The sequence below is a fragment of the Phalacrocorax carbo genome, chromosome 3 (genome assembly GCF_963921805.1).
Source record: "Phalacrocorax carbo chromosome 3, bPhaCar2.1, whole genome shotgun sequence".
NCBI classification, from domain to species: Eukaryota; Metazoa; Chordata; class Aves; order Suliformes; family Phalacrocoracidae; genus Phalacrocorax; species Phalacrocorax carbo.
Window position 1 is genome coordinate 5,715,459 of NC_087515.1, and position 17,545 is coordinate 5,733,003.

Below are 17,545 nucleotides of genomic sequence, written 5' to 3' on the forward strand. Positions count from 1 at the left end.
TATTGCTGAGAGACACTGCAACTGATGCCAGCCAAACCCCTTTTCATGGGACACAGTGCGTATGAAACTCCCCCCCCAGATTCCAGAGCAATCTAATTGGAAAAATTTGGGAGAACACACTTTTAGTGAATAACAATACCTTTCTAAATCTTATACCATTGACGACACTGACCTCACATTTTAACCAGCAGTCAAAAACACTTCATTGACATCTACTAGCTCAGGAGTTTCTTTACTGACTGTTTTGCATAGAGAAGCTTGCTATCAGGCGGGAGGAAAAACTGAAACAACTCCTCATGAATGTGAATCTTCAGGAGGATACGGACTAGTATTTCTGTCCATGCAAGGGGGGATTTCTTACAGCTTGCTTTGACTCTAAAACTGAAGCCAATTACAACGGAGAACGTAGCTCCTTCTATAAAATACACTGATTTTCAGGGCTATGTGTACAGTGAAGCTTTTTTTACATCTCATCTCCTACATGAACTTTACCTCTATATAGTTAGTGAATTACAAAAACAGAGGTAAAAGAAAAAGATGTAAAAAATATACAAGCGTGTGTGCGTGCACACTTGTGCAGGCACTTATTTGCCCTTTTAAGTCTAGCTCTGCTAAGCTTCAAGTCTATTGGGCTTCCCTAAATCTATTGTTCTGTTTGAAAGTCTCAGCCATGTAACGAGTGAAAAAGCATCATTTAACAGCGGCTTTCCCTGCCCTGTGCAGTTCTTTGTGTCGGAACCTGGGAGCTGAGACATGGAGATGGGAAAGAAGAGATGAAGTATTCCCAGGAGGAGGAGATGGTGGGGAAGTCTCAGACGAGAATTTGGTTAAAACAGTATCAATATAACGATGTGCAGAGGAACTGGTGGAATGGTATTCAGGGTTAGGGATGGGAGAAGGAAGCTAAGTGGAGAAGAATCATTAAGATTCAGCAATGTTATGCCAGCTAAGGTCAGTGGTAGCAAATGGGATGTGCACTCAGTGATCCTGAAGGAAAAATGCACAAATAACAGCGCATTGTGGCCAGGAAAGATACACTTCTCATTTTTTTTTGCCATGATCAGCAATAATCAGAACATTAAATCAAGGGAATATGCTTGTTTGAAAGTGTATTCTCCCTCTGGGCTACTTCAAGTGTTCCACGGAAATACAGTAGCGCATTTCTGACCAATGCTGGCCGACCACCAGCACTGTTAGTGGCTCAGAGCATGTGAGTGCGTAGCTGTAAACCTGCCGTGACCACCTAGAGCCGCGAGGTCATTTCACACGGTTTAGCGGCATGGTTCACATTTGAATTATGAGCTCCCAGAAGTGACCTGTGCTAGCAGTGAGTTTGTCACGTACTTCCCTACAATTTGAAGACTGTACCCAAACATAGGCGAGTGTTTGGAAAGGGCACCCAAACACTGGCAACACTGAAGGAAAGATAACATTCCCTGAACAGAGCTTGCTCCAGCATTTCTTCTGTGGACACTTACTATATCCATGGTTTTTAGAGATGATGAAATTAATGGTGTTGGAAGTGTGCACAATAAGAAATTGGTTCTGTATTCAAAGACTAACCCTCCTTAAAACTCAGTTTTTGTACGTGGGTAGCCTCTGAAATAACGTTTGTTCCATTCCACAAAACATATTTTCCTTTTACGTTAAATCCGACAGCTTAATTTAAATAAATTTTATTGTATTAAACCTGAGCTAGCAAAAGAGTAACGATGCATCACTTAACTCCCTTCCCAAGAATTAAAACTACCAAGCAAGCTTACCTCCACCCTTTTTCTAGCACAGAACTGAATCCAGTCCAGATAAACACTGCAGAAACTAGCTCTTGTTATTCCTTGGAGACACGGAACATAATCTTCATCTATGTTAATGTTAAACATTGCAAGGTCACGTTCAATATAATGCCACTTTGCGTAAGGCTGCAGTATCTTTTGGATGGATTCGTCTTTTATCCAGTCAAGGATTTTGGGAGAACTTGCCGTAAAGTATATTATACTCTGTTGACAAAATGTGCGAATGTTAGTCACTCTCTCTCTATTTTTCCTAGCTTTTATTGCTTCACAAAAGTATTCAAGTTAGAAAGACAATAATAATTCATATCTAAATAGCAGACAATGAAAAAGAAGTCATATTCTCAATACCCTTCTGCTTTATAGGAAAATTAATACCAACAATAGACTACGATAAGAATACAGAGTTCCAGCATTCAAACATGTTAATTACTGAGTATCAGTGGACTTCTAGAGTCTGTCACAGAGAAGGTGATAAAAGTTCAGGCATGTTTTGAAAAAACACTAGTAGGTGGTTCCATGCTCAAAACAGGACTCTTTCCTCTGTGGACCTCCTGTTTTCTGGGAGTTGAAGCTTTCTTAATTCTTTAAAGAACAGTTCCACCATGATTGAACCACAAAGGTGAGATTTGACAGATGTGTACAACACAAGTCTGAAAATCCCTGTTTTATTGCTGTTTTCTCTCCGCACTTAGTAGCATCGCTATTTTTGTTATTTGTTGATGAGGCCAGCAAAGAATAACGGATTATTTCTTATATGCCAACTGAAGAAGCTGATAACTGATGTGACTGAGTTTGCTTTTAAAGCACTGAAGAAGCAGCAGCGTTCAGCAGGAGCAAATGCAGATATACTCGAAAACAGCAAGACTTGTATATCATGTCTGTGCCTGGGTTTCTAAGTTTAAGTTCTCCTAAACCCCGTGTCTGGAGACAATACAACACCATACAATACAAGAAATCTATCTGAACCAAATTTAAAGCATATTTTCAAAAGAATATGAAACTTAAGACAAAGTTCCAGCGCTGCAAAGGGAAGTGGCATCAGCTAGAAAGTCCCATTATAATACTTTATGATTATAATTTTTGTTTAAATGTGAGATATTAATTTAGAATTGAATTCCAAAGCAAACAAGGGGCAAGTGAACATGTCTGAAGATGATGTAGTTTAACTTTACCCATGCAATGGAAATATTATTAAGCAAATAAATGTATAAAATGAAAATATGATGGATTAAAAAGGACAGAAGCACCACCAGCCTTTTAGAAATCCCAGATGCCCTTCACAGTTTATCTTTCAAATTGCCCAAAAATACACAAACAAGAGGAAAACTAAGCTCCAGAGGAAAAAGACAAGTCAGACAGATACAGACTAAGGACAGACCCTTAACTTCTTGGCATGTGGAAAACAACACGCTCCTTAAAAAAGATTCATGCAGAAACAACAGAGCTGAAAACACAGCACTCAGCGAATGCAGACTTCTTGAATACTAAAAGACGTTTAAATAAGAATATATTGAGAAGAGATGTAGGAGGCACAAGGGAAAAATATCACAGTAGTTGGGCAGGAAATTATTTCAAAATATATGCAGGAGGGCTACAGGAGCTGACCCACTTTATTTGTGGAGAATAAAAATCCTTTTATAAGAAGAAATACAGGCCTTTCTAGGCTGTCAATGAAATGGCAAATGAAATAAATACATTAGGAAGAAGACAGTGCAACTCATTGTTTAAAGACTAATATGGTAATTATTCTTGAAGGACAGGAGAACTGAAACAGCATACATTTTCTTCATTGATCTTCAAAATACAGTTTGGGGTTTTTTTTATGGTTCTCACCTGTTTACAAAGAAGCAGGTTGATCTGGGGAGAAAATCAGACATAGAAACAGCAAAAACTTCTGTCACCTAATTAAATTCCGCTCATAGTAGCCCTTCCTAGATGTTTTCTGCACAAGTGCATCCTCAGCTATATGGCAAGTCAGAAATAATATGGTAAATATTTACAATATCATAAGCTACAGAGAATAAACTAGAAGCACTCCAGATGCTCAGCGCAATGGAGGTGTCCTGACTACTGCATTAACTACAGCTCTTACAATTACTTTCCTACGCCATTAAAATGAAAGTGGCGGGGCTTTAAAATGGTCACAGTGAAATTGCACAGGGTCTTTACAGCTCAAGATCCCCCTGTAAGAAAGAGCTGGGGAAGGAATGAATTCTCATCTCTCTTTCTGATATTGTTTATCCAGAGGCAAGTACTAAACAAACAGGATGATAGCTGATCTGATACACAACGTAATCCTCTCACCTTCCGAGGCTGTAGTAAGGATTTTACCAAATCTTATCAAAGCTCCTGTTTATGGAAGAAACTAATAACTTGAAGAATAGGAGAAGAAAATCTCCATATCTTTCTTTTGGGAAGTGTCATTCTAAAGAAGAGACGTCCTGAGAGCGCTCTCCCTTCGCTGAAGGGAGCCCCAGCCCAGGCTAATATCGAAGCTGCCAACAAGTTATTATTATCTTCCATTCATCCTTCCCTTCTTAGGGAAGGAGATTAAAGGACTGACAGCTTTCTAAGAGTGAAGATCTGTACGTGCAGCGTTGTAGTACTGGCTCAACTAAATCCAGCCAAAAGAGATACCATTTTCACACCTTCAAAGCCACAGGAGGTGGGCATAACAAAATGTGGATGCAGAGGAGATGGGGCCACAGCATACCTCAGTAGCGTGGAAATCATTTAACCCACCTCCCTTTTACTCACCACCCCTGTATCATATGGGGCAAAACTTGTCTAAGGGATCTGTCAGCTGCTTCTTGGGTACGTCCAGAACCAGAAGCCCTAAACTACCTTTCAGTGAAGTTTTACTTCCCGTGTGATGAACCTCACACTTCTCACAAGTCCCCTACATACTAGTTGACTTGAAGGCATTAAAAAATTTCCAGTTTACAAAGCACAATTCTTCACTACTTTAAACGAATAAGCTGCCAATTTGATTGCAGTTTAGACCAGGAATTTTTCCAGTCTCATTCACCATCAAAGGCTGAGTCATAGAGCAGCTTGCATCAGTTTATGTTCAGGTTACCTTTTAAAGTAAGGCAGAACAACTGTAGCAACATACTCATTTCAGTTTAAAGAAAGGTTGCTTGTTTTTTTGTTGGGGTTTTTTTTTTTTTTTTTAGTTTATATACATTGCTTGAAACCAATTTAAATTATAACCACAAAACCCACATCTAAAATGAAAAAATCAGGCTCACATGCAGTTTTGTTTCTAATTAGTTAATGAAACAAAGCAGGCCGGTTACCAGGCCCTACTGCCTGTAAAATTATTTATGAAATCCCAGTCTGCATTTTACAAAGTAATCGACTGCATGATCAAAGCAGCTTTGTGAGGTGCTGATCTTGGTTTTACTGCATTGGCTCACTTCCCAAAAAAGGTGATTAATTTATTTACAACAGGTCTCTCTCTAAGGTTGACAGGATTTTTACAGTTGCAGAGATGTAAGTAGGAAGGAGATGGTGGGGATGGTTGGGAGCTTTAGTGAGTGGCTTTGTGACGGTCCCAATGGCACAAGAGGCAGCATTTGGTTCTTGTTTCTTCAGTAGAAGACAATAAAGCTTAATGATTTCTTAATTTGCTGGACTGGAAAGGCTTTGGCAGAGGATGAAGATGCCTTGCTGGACTACAAGGTTCAATTACTTTGACAAATCAGTATCTGTGTGGTCATTATGATCTTAATAGTGCAAATATAGACATGACATAAATGAATTGCTGTTTAATCAATGATATAACTTCAAATGTGTTGTGTGTATGTAAAACAGCACATAAGAAGGGGGTTTGCACCACTAAAAAACTACATTTGAGAAACAGCGCTTCAGAGGTTTCCCAAGAACTCCGTGCTTGTTGATTATTTTTTTTTTTGCCAGAAAAAACGGTGCAAAGGCCAAGTCCAGAAGAAATAACAAACTGCCAGTGAAGTTTTGCTTTGTAAGAATGCTTCCTCCAACTTTATCGCTAGAGGATGTTAACTCACCTTCGTGACTTCTGCTTAAGCACCCCAGCAATCTTCCATACTGACTGTAAGTACAAGTGGTCAGAATCAAATGTAGCGAAGGGAGATGTGAGTTAATTACCCCTAGCTAACAAGTGAGCCTGACTCCCGGTAGCACAAACGAATAAATTCAAAGCCAAAAACTTCAAATGCTATTTCTAGTACACAGCCAGCATTCATTCTTTTTGACAAACCTGCCTAGGAAGGTAGTCCACTTTACCAAAGGGTTTACCTTTATATAGTATCTGATAAGTATTCTCCGCAGATCGAACACTTGCAGCATCGTTGCAGCGTTGTTATCAATGATGCTGTATCCTTCCAGGATGTACTGGGTTCGTGTTATTTCCCATGTCAGCCATCGGAGGTTAAAGGCTGCATTACACGATAACAAATGAGGCAAGTGCCCGGGCTTACAACAGCAGCAGCCTTCATTGTCTTCATCTCCTTCTGTTATAGCTTCCACTTCTCTCTGCTGGCAATATGTCCCTTGGTGGTGAGAAAAAGAGAGTATGCTGCCAGTTACTGGGGGAGGAGGAAACACAGGCCTTCTTCCAAGCTGAAAAAAGTGATTGAAGGCTCTCCACACTTAGCAAAAATCTAATAGAAAGAGCTACGGCAACAAATTACATGTGCCAATTGATCCACGTGCAGCAGCAAATAAAGAGCTGTATATTATTTATTTACTATCACCTATAAAAGCCAAAAGGGCCCGATCTAACGTTCTAGGCATTTGGTTCTGAGCTGAGCTAAACTACAGACCACAGTTTCTGCCTTAATAAAAACTCACCAGGAAGCAACACTAAAAAGTCTCGCTCCATCAGGCACATTAAGCAAATTGATCCAAGTCTCAGTCTGCTTCTTCAAATAACTTACAGGATGCAAACAAAGATTTTACAGTGTGTCAGAGCACTTATAAAATCTGGTATTTAGCAAACTCTCTTGGAAAGCAGGTTCCAAAAATAACATCCAACTGGTTGTTCTCTCTCCCACTGGAGTAAAAGCTACTCCAGATCAAACATCTCTAATGAGCAGCACTAGTGGCAGTATATCATGAGGACAGAACAGCTTTCTAATTAGCCTATTACACAGGCTTTAGAGCAAAATAGAGCAAATCTTCCTGAAAAAGAGATGTTAACTCAAAAGGAAGTCATGAGGCAGATGCAGAAACAATAATATATCTGCTCTCCAAACTCTGAATTTCTGACCTGTGCTGTGCACACTAGAAGGTCAAGAGGAGCCCTCTGGGATTTGGGATCTATGAAAATGTGGTTTCTACACCATGTAGGGCACTACAAATCAAAACCAAGGTGGACACCCATGTAGTCCCCCCACTGTTCTCAAAATATATGAGGTACATGTTCCTGATGCATGGATCTTTTTAAAATTTACTCTCTGTGGGCTGTCACTGAACTTACTCTCCACTGAGTTCGTACATAAACCATCTTTTAAGGCCATCTCCTATGATGCAAGTTACGCATCTCGCATGGGCCTTGTGCCAAGTGGTTCACTATCACCCCACGAGAGCGCTGCCTCTGCCAGCTTCCGAAAGGAATCAATAGGAGAAGAAGGTGCTAGATACTGCGCTGCAGTTCAACAGCTATGCACCCCTGCCAGGGCCAACAGACCTGTTCCGTTGTGCCACTGTAAATGACAGAAGCTGTCTATGTTCATCATCTGAACATTGCACTGGGAAAGAATATAGTGTCAGCTCCAACCGCCTGCGGTTTGCCAGCACCCCGAAAGGGAGCCTGGAGCAAGGCAGCATCCCAAAGGCCTTTTAGTGGAGCATCATGTCAGTCCATGTGTCCTCGACTGACTATCCTGGCCCCATCAGTCAACAACCTGAGGACCTTTACTTTGTGCTAGTAGAAGTAGCACCCAGAACACTCCTCTCTCCACACCAAGAAAAGCCTTTCAAAAGACAACAAAATATGTTAAAGTATTCGTTATCACCTTCTCTTTTTTGCCTGTACACCTTCTAAAATGTATCCAGCAAGCAAAAACATACAAGAAAAAAAGATTAATAGAAAGATCTAAAGGAAAGGTGTGAGAAAAAATGGGATTGTAGACCTAAGAGGTAGTGGGGGGAAAGATCCAGTATATTCCAGAGTTCTCCGTTCAGTTTTCTGTAAGTGAAAACGTGCCCTGTGTACCCAGTGTGGCTCACACACTGATATCTAATCCTTCCTAGACTTCAGAGACATACAATATGACAAATTATTAAATGTCTTCAAGTAACCCAAATATAGACATCTTTCAAGACTGCCACAAGCTACAAAACATGACCTATCAAGCTGACATTTCCAGTGGGACTGGACATGAACTGGACTGCTCTGCTTTTTATTTCACAAATTTCTACATGAATTAACGCTTATTGCTCCACAGCACAAAAGCAGCCACTGCTCTGTGTCAGTGGATGCTTTTCTGAAGTCAAGTCAAAAGACATCACACTCAAACTGAAGCAGAGAAAGGCATATTCCTTTGTACATAGCTTGAAAAGGGTAAAATAACTGCTCTGTGCTGGTGCTGCTACTACTGCTGTTGTTTATTCTTGAAAGTTTAAAGGTCTGCCAGTATAAAACTGAATTTAAGAGAAGATACATCATCTTCCCAGGTGCCACTAAGCATTGCCAAATGTTTATAAGCAATGAAAAACAAGCCTAATAAACAACTTCCACTGATCCCCTTACAGCTAAGGGAATTACAGATGGCTTTGCTCAGTCTATGTAACTCTACTCTTAAATAACTTGTTTGTTTTGCTATGGAAATATCACATTTCATTCCTATGGAATGCTCCCTGTTTCTATGTGCTTTGCTTTCTCTATTATCTCTATTAATAAATAAAAAATATTTTTACTGGAGACACTGTAATTACTAGTTGTCTTAATCCATATATTTTGTAAAATATAGGGACTAAAGAGGCTGTCAAGGCAAATAATAGGTGAATTCAAGAGACCCTCAATGTCTGAGGGAAGCTGTCGTTGCATGCGTAACAAACAGAAGATGCCAGAACAATTTTTTGCATTCTCAGCTAATTTGATGGGTAAAAATGTCTCCAAGGCATCATTGCCAGGTAATGTTAATCAACTAAGGTTATACTTTATATATATAATCTTATTTTATATATATATATATAAAAATATAATCAACTAAAATTATACTGCAGTGGAGGCAATCAACGTTGAACTTGGGCAGCGAGAGCCATTCTAACTGGCATCATGTTACTACAAAAGCTCTGAGAACCAACCAAAGGAGCTCACATGGTCATTTTGCAGATTTATTCCAAAGAATAAAATCAGGGCTGTGCCCTGTCAACATCCGACAAACATGCACTTGCTTAACAAAAGGTGTTTGATGGACTCGGGTACCATCACCGTGGGGATCTGGTGTCTCGACTGCTTGCAGAGACTCTGGGGTACCCCTGTTAAGTTTAAAGGTATGACCTGAGCCATGGCCAGTGCTCTGACCAAACACCAGATCCCCGTTCCTACTGTCATGCTGCTGATTAGTATTTCTAAATGACATCTAGTAAAAGGACTCGAGTCTGCACAGACGAAATCCAGGCTTGAGGCTCAAGTACGCGTTGGTTCTCCCCAGTTCTTGCAGTCAGTTCTAGAAAGATTGCCAGTATTTTCCTCTCATCTTTAACTGAGCCTTGCTTTAATACATAACGTACCGGCTGGACTTCAATGCCCCAGATTTGCATATTACTGAGAAACTTCATTTTACCACTACCTACATCAATCCTTCTTGGTTCATTAGTCTAGACACTCGTACTGCAAAGGCTAAGACCGTGTGTTCAGCTTTATGCATTGAGCCAAAAGGGACAAGTCACAATAAATGAAGTTAAGTGTTTGTGTGCATCTTTTACAGAAGGGCGACCCTAAACTTTTGCATATGTTATACACTAATGATTAAAATGATGATTTTTATATTGTTTCTCAAAAAATTATCAAGTTCATGCAATTCAGAGAATTATTCATAGAACCAAAGAGCAGGGAGCAGAGCGCGCACTTCAGTTCTGCAATATAATTAAGTGTAGTACCATTAAATATTAAAACATAGGAAAATGTTTTCACTGGTAATTAGTCATTTTAAAATCTGAGGGAAAACATATTATTTTTTTTACATCTCTTTCTCCAGTAGAAAGAAAATAACCTCCCCCTCTTCATTTAAGCTTAGTCATTCACTGTGACCCTTGCTGGTACACAGGAGACTGATTCATTTGTACAATATCTAATACCGGATGGTTGCCAAAAATCCATCAATGCAAAAACGTGTGCCAGCTGAACAAAGCAAGGTCAATCTATGTGAGCTCAGGAGAAAACCAGGGTGAGAACTTCGAGCTCTTTCTATTTTCCTGACGCATCAGGATTTGAGGACTGACTTGAGCTCTGCCAGAGTGATCTGACCTAAATGGAAATAAGAAAATTGAAATTGAAGACTGTAATCTCACTTCAAGAGGACACATAAAATACACCTGAATCAATGACCACCCACCCTTCTAAAATTTAGTGCCGAAATCAAAGTGTGCTTTGAATTTAATTTGAAAACTCAGTGAATGAAAAGAAAAGCATTTTTCGGTTCTGAAGGGCCAGAAAGAAAATCCCGTAATACAACCACATACTTCTAGAAGCAGTTTTAATTTCCATAAAACGCTTCAGTTTAACAACACATCCAGAATGGGGACTAATTATTGTGGCTGAAGGTAGCGATAGCTTTAGCACTAAGGATTGCTGATATCTAATAAGCAAATAGGGTGCAAATGTACCTAGAAAGGGCTCATGCACTAACCCACCCCTCAGATGTAAATCACTCCCCTGCACTAGGCACTTCAAGCTTTAAACTATGTGGTCCCAACAACCAGTTTTGGACTAGGGGCTTTAACTAGGTGTTAAGTCTGAGAGAGGGAGCTGGATATGGAGATGGGAGCCATGAAGATGGACTGAAGGCCAGGGTAACTCCTTTTGTAGGCCACGCAGAGGTCTCTCCACCGATGACCCCACAGAAATGCCTGGCTGCTCATCATTTCTTTGGCAAAATCATACACACAAATATTTTACAAATAAAGGTATTACGGTGGAAGTATCCGACTCTGCTCCACCAAGCTCTGCTGTAAATCCAAGCATTCCCAAATTCTGTTGGGTAAGGCTCCTTCTCACCCAACACATTTCTCTTCTGCTCAGGATAGCAGCTTAATAAGCAGCAAGTTATCACCCAGAAGCAGCACAAAGAGTATAATTACAGCCATTGAAAGGCCATCCTCTCCCAAAACAAGCATCAGATTAGAGCTCTAGAAACACAGAAAAACAAATACTTCAAAAAGGAGTGAACTGAGCTCCCAAATGGAAACTCATGAACCCCAGAACTGGACACATTCTGAAAACCAGCAACTGTTTTTGCTCCTTCCTGCCCTTTTCCCTGTGGAACTGGGATTAAGAACAGTAATTTATAGGCTCTGATAGTCTCAGGTTCTTTCAAAGAAAAACCCCAGGATTTAAAAACCAATATCAATTCCTCAAACATCAAAGCTGTTAGTTATAAAACTGTGGTTTGGACTTCGGCTGCTTCAGGTGCTTGTGTGCCTGAGAAATAGCCTGGTTTTCAAACCAGATCAGTTGCCCCAATAACAGGCATCCCCTCTCCCCAGAAACCCTTCCTCTTCTTGGTCCACAGAGACACATTATGGAAGCCCAGGTGGAAGAAGGCATTCTCTGAGGATGTTGGTTGTTAAACTTGCAGCTACCAAATACCATGAAAACCTCTCATGTCACCTCTTTTGGAATGCAATGCAGGAGTCAGTATTTTGTTTCTGGCAGAGACATTTTCCCAATAAAAAGGTTGCAGTGCATCTAACAACATTTTTCTTCCTTCCACAAGTCCTCTCCAGTGCACCCATATATACATATATAATTGTGGAAGGGAGGAAAGGGAAAAAAGACATCAAATATTTATTTTAGTCTGCATTATAAAAACTGCTCTAAGCCTATTTGAAATTCATAGAGGTCTTTCACTGTCGGAGCATCGTACACTTAGAAAGGCTTGTACATCACAGATTTCCTGCATTCAACATAATGTATCCTCCTTCCTGTTTCATGCCATTCTTCCCAGTTAAATCACCAATATTAAAGAAATCCCTTTGCATCCTTTCTGTTCATGTCTCTAATATTTCCGACCATTGTGTCTCTCAGCCTTTGTCCTTTCCCACAAACAATGTATGTTTGGTTTTTAACCTTCTCTCCAAAGAGATGTATTAAAAATGGCTGCTATTCTCTGAACTCCTACTAATTTATCAGTACCTTTTGATGGTCTGGTGCATACACTGAACATACCTCAAGTGTAGTCTCAGGAAACACATGAAGGTGGGCACTTTTATTTCCCAACAGCAAGAAAGAATTTGTAACAGCAAAAAGTGAAAGTTGCAACCACTCTTTAAATAAAGAATGATTCTTGCTAGTGCTGCAGAGCCTTCAGACACAAAAAATCAAGCACCAATAAATATTCCTTATACTGGTAACGTACTTGCTACTGTAATAAAACTATATAGCATACACATACACTGCAGAAGTGAGTAACTGTCCCTTTTCTTTAGACATTATTACAGTGCCTAAAGCTTATACCCTAAACCGGCTGTGTTCGTACACCATTTTGCGTAGGAAGTAAGCTAGCTAACACAGAGAAAGCCCCAGGGGCGATCCCATCTTGCTGTCACAGCTGCCTTCCACTACGTACAATTACATCTGTGTCTGCTCTGTGCTTCTCTCCTTGATTCATCTAATGAAGTTCCAAGTGAAGCATGAATATTGCACGTGCAACATGCAGTAAGAAAAAATCACAGCAGAGATTTAGAAGTTAATTACACGATTGAAGAATACCACGCACGAGTTAGAAAACAGCTCCTCAAGGTTTCAGCATCACCATCCATAAGTAATTTCTGCACATGCAATCCCTAACTGGATAGTCTCCAGAAGACATTTTGTAGAGGCACAGACTAAAGAGGAAAATATTTTAGGTCTTCCTGGTTCTACAGGGAACACACGGGAGCTAACTACTTTGACATCCTTTCTCCTGGTTCCCTGATGGTGGGTTTTCCCGTCTCTTCCTTTCAAATGAAATGATACGCTATGCATTTCTGGCAGGCTGCTTTTAGCATACCGCTGTGGTCTAACACAGATGGGAGACTTAAGTTACCAAAGGGCCTGATTCCCCCACACCAACATGCAGCTACCTGAAAGTTTTCACCTACCCTGAGCTCATTACTCCTCTCTCTTCGTTTTCAGTAAATCTCCTCTCAATGCCGGGAGGTACTGAGGCCCTCCCCGCTTTACACACAGGATGAAAGACACGACAGAGGCACATCCCCTCTCTGTCCTTAGAACGGGCGAGTGAAGAACTAATTCAAACAAGGTACTTAATTTGAACAGGACTAAAGATAGATGAGAAGAATCCCAGCTTTGCTGACCCTCTTCTTCCAGTCTGCTCAGTCTGCATCTTCTTACCCTCCCTGCAGGGGTTTGGTTGGTTTTCTTTTTTACTTTTTTCCATTTAAAAGCTGAGCCAAATGCTTCTATAACATATAGTTAGAAAGGCATCTGGACTGGTCATTTATAATGCCAACTCTCAATTAGGCTGGACTGCGAACTGGGGAGGCAGTACCTCCCACCCCCAGTACACTTAAATTCAGACGACTCTGTGACCCCCTTCTCAGGGCACTACTGCGGCAGTATTGCCAGCACAGCTTTTCAGCTACCACAGTGAGAAACACCCATAGGAAAATCCAGAGCTCCACAATGCAAATATTGCTTTTGGTTTAATCATAAACAGAAAACAGTCACAGACACAGAGAGCACTGATGTCATTCACTCATTTCCAAAGCAAACATACTTCCTATTTAAGGAACAGCAGATTTTTAAGGCCCTCAATTAAAATTACTTGTTTGAAATTGAAGTCAAGCAGCCAAAGCTCAGAAATTACAGATTTCAAGTTTCTCCTCTAGCCCTTTTCTTCCTCCTTGTGGGAAACCTTTCTGTACAATGAGAGGAATCAGGGTCTTATGTGAAAAACAGTGCATGACCAGACAAGTAAAAATAGGAATGTAAGATGCCCAAAGCAGAGGAAACGAGCCTAGTGCTTATCAACTGCCTCTTGACTTCATAAACCACCAAGTTCTTCCAGGGCAGTTGTATACACTCTTCCTGCTTATGCAGAAAAAAATGCTACTGTATTCATTTGTACCTCACACCCACCAGCTGCAAGATTTGAAATAGTGAAGAACATGCCTAGTCCGTGCTGGGGATGGCTCTTGGTGCTGCCTGGGGGCAGCCCGGTGTACACTCCTGCCCCTGCAGGCAGTGATCCCGCTCAAGGGCGGGAGCAAAGAAAACCTTCTGAGGAAGAGTTTCAGCTCAGTCTCAGCTTTCATAGAGCTTCCCTGGGACAGCCCTTGGCCCATCCCCTTACACAGCTTTTGCCTTCAGGTCAGCCCCTCTGGCTCCTTTTACTCAGACCCAGTGCCCCAGTGTCTGGGCAGCCTTGCATAACCCCTACAGCCCCACCAGAGCAGTTGACACAGGGACAAAACCTGTTACAGGAAGGGCATGGTGCTGCAGCGTAGTTTATCCAAAGCACACCGGCCCTCATGGGTTACCTGGAGACACAAGCAGCTCTCTGGTGTCAGCACACCACCTCAGCAAGTCTCCACTGGGTACAAAACAGACTATCTGCCTGTACTTTGGAGTGCATGAAGCTTTTGCTATAGTCTGCATCAGGCAGATCTATCTTATCTGGCTTGTGCCTGGTTCCCCTCTAGGCTCCTCTGTTCCTCCTACTCCGTCCTTAAACAGGCTTGTAATTCATGTGGTTTCTCAGGCACCCATTCTGCATGGTCCAGTGGGGTTCAGCTCTCACACAGCATGTCAAATGACACGTGTTTGAGCTGTTCTTTCCTCAGGTATGTTCCTTTATTCAATCCTACATGGCTTCTCTGTTCCACGCCAAACAACTAACAACACTCATACATTCCTAGTTTCTCTTCCCATAACATCTTCTACCCGGAGGAAATATTCTGAAAGCTGGAGAAACCTTCCTTTGTCTGTGAGGACACAAACTATCTACACATTTTCTCTTATTTTTGGAATTGCATCATCCAGTGGGTTCAGAGAGGGGAACAGGGGGTCCATTTCCTTCCCATTTCCATTCTTTTCCTCTCCTTCTGGTATTGGGGAGTCTCTTCCCCCAGTGATACTCTGACGGGGGGAGGAACAGGGGACTTTGTACTGAAAACGAGATAATCTAGGTGAGATTCCCATTCCCCACTCTTCTCCTCCTCCAGTAACTTGTCCGTGCTTTCCCAGGTCCCAGTTTGCTGCTGCTCTCTTGGTCCAGGTCTTTAGAACACTCATGTCAGGATGCTGCTTTGCAGGCTGCCAGCCTCCTCCCGAGGAGCGTGAGGCAGACTGGGAAAGGGGATATTCATAATGAGAACCCAGCTGGCTCTAAATGGCCACCCATGAAACACACGAGAGGCTGCAGGGCTCAGCCCCAGCTGAATTTAAAGACCTGTTGCAGCCAGCAGACATGCTGGATCTATTCACAAAGCAAACCAGCTACAACACTAACACTGAATAGCATCAGGCAATCTGCATGGAAAGGTCGATGTTCAGACCCATTTAGTTACTTAAACTGTGGTTTTAGGGTATGCAGAGATGCCTTGACAGGTGGCACACTGCAATTTTTGAGCTTTGCTCTCACATCCAAATGCAAAATGGCACTCGCCCGGTAATGAATCATCCTGGCTCAAAGTCAAACAAAGTCTGCCCAAACCACTTTGCAACAAAACTATCCAGTTGTTCACCATTCAACTCCCAGTTCATTAAGCCTGCCTGCTAGGCCCCTGATCTTCTTATCCAGCTAGCATGTGGTTTGAAGATCCTCTTGTATTTTTTCATCTCTGTTTCCAAGATTTACTTTTCTAGAACCACCTGGGGATGGTGATGATGGAGAGGGACCCAGCAGTAGTGGCAACTGCATAAAGATAAAAACCACAAGACTCATGTAATTTAAGCACAAAAGTAAAATTTCCTTCTTCCGTCTGTTTCAGATCCTACAGTGAACTATTTTAACACAAAAGGATAATCAGCAAAGATATTTCCTGAAATTAGAATGCAAGTTAGGAGAAATGTACGTGGTCCTGCTTACTCAAAATCCCAACAAATTTGAACAAAATGTCAACACTGTCCAAGACATGTGTCATCTTTAACATACATAAATCCCTCCTGGAAGCCATTTTTCTTTTCAGATCTCCAGAAATGAATGAACTATTTCTTGACTTTACAGAGTTTCCGTAAAGAACTATAACTGTGCGCAACCTAAGAGGAACCAAAAACGACAGGCTGACTAAAACCATCTAAGGCAATTCTCTGAGATTTACCAGCTTGTGAAACCAGTGGTACTCTAAGAGATTTGAACTGCCACAATATTTAACTGTTCTTGCAGAACAACATAAATCTGCATTTGTCTGGCCTGAATCTGAAAGAAGAAATAGCAAACTCCAAATCTACCCTAAAAATATTTCCACCTGTGGTCTCTATAGGGTACTTAACCTCAGTACCTACCTCTGACACAGCAGCCCTGCTGCTTACCTTGGGGGCACCCAAGGAGAAGATAATATTCGCAAAGATGTCTTTGAAGTTGAAGAAAGCCACAGAACCACACATACATCATCATGAAAAACAAGAAATTATAAGGCTGGTAAACAAATTCTTTCTCTTCCTTTCCAGTTGTACTTTCCTACGATTTCCCTTTGTACTGAATAGGTATCTATTCAGATACTATAACACAGAGCTGTTGCAGGCATTTACTGTTTTCTACATAACTTTTCTTAAGATACAGGAGCATTCTCTTCATCCCCACCATACAGGAAGAAAAGTGAACATCAAGCATTTATCACAACCTGTTCAACATCCTACAGGGAGTCTGTCACAGAGTCAAGACTTGAGCCCACACATGTTATTTCCTAGTCTAATCCTCCCACACCTAAGTGCATTCAAGGAGCCAGTCTGTCTCCTATTTTCTCACACTCAACCTTGTTGAAAAGTCGGCTTGATTATACACTCCCCTATACGTTGCCCATTAGACGCTCAGCCCATGAGCTTGGGAAGCTGTTTATTCTGGGATTTCAAAATTCCCATCACCTGCAATTACAAAGTGGTATCTTTGAAAGGCTACAAACCCAAGCAACAAACCCAGGCAGCCAGCACGTGTAGCATGAGCAAAATTTAAAAAGCTGTTTAAAAGTTTTGTGGTTTTACTTTCATTTTCTTCCTTCTTCAAGGACAACAACAGACAAAAGGACAGGCGTGTGACACTATAAGCAACTGGCCTCACAAAAGCCACACCACCAAGGAAGGGGATGCAATTGCCATTCCTTAAAGAGGAGTGTTCTGACAGAGGAATATAATGACCAGGAAGAAAGTGAGTTCCCTTTGTGAAATGAAGTCAGCACTTCCTAAATAAGAGAACTATGAAGCCCTGATTGACTTGCTTCTCCTCCCCTGCTCTACTGTGATAGAGACCATCTCAGCACTGGCATCTTGCACAACCTCACACAGGATATTTTCCATGAGAGGAGTCTTATGATATTTGGGGTTTATTTCAAAGACAAGGTTTGGGAAGTTTAACATTTTTAAGGACAACTGTAGTTTTCAT

General features: G+C 41.3%; 1 protein-coding gene across 1 annotated transcript in view; it reads right to left on the reverse strand.

Moving 5' to 3' along the window:
• PCNX2 (pecanex 2) overlaps positions 1-17,545 on the reverse strand; it is a 159,314-nt gene that overhangs the window by 20,683 nt on the left and 121,086 nt on the right. Inside the window, exons 26-27 of the mRNA XM_064445706.1 lie at positions 6,072-6,325; positions 1,764-1,997 (exon numbers count right to left, since the gene is read on the reverse strand). Of these exons, the coding sequence (XP_064301776.1) occupies positions 1,764-1,997; positions 6,072-6,325 (488 nt within the window). The remainder of the gene's footprint in view (positions 1-1,763; positions 1,998-6,071; positions 6,326-17,545) is intronic.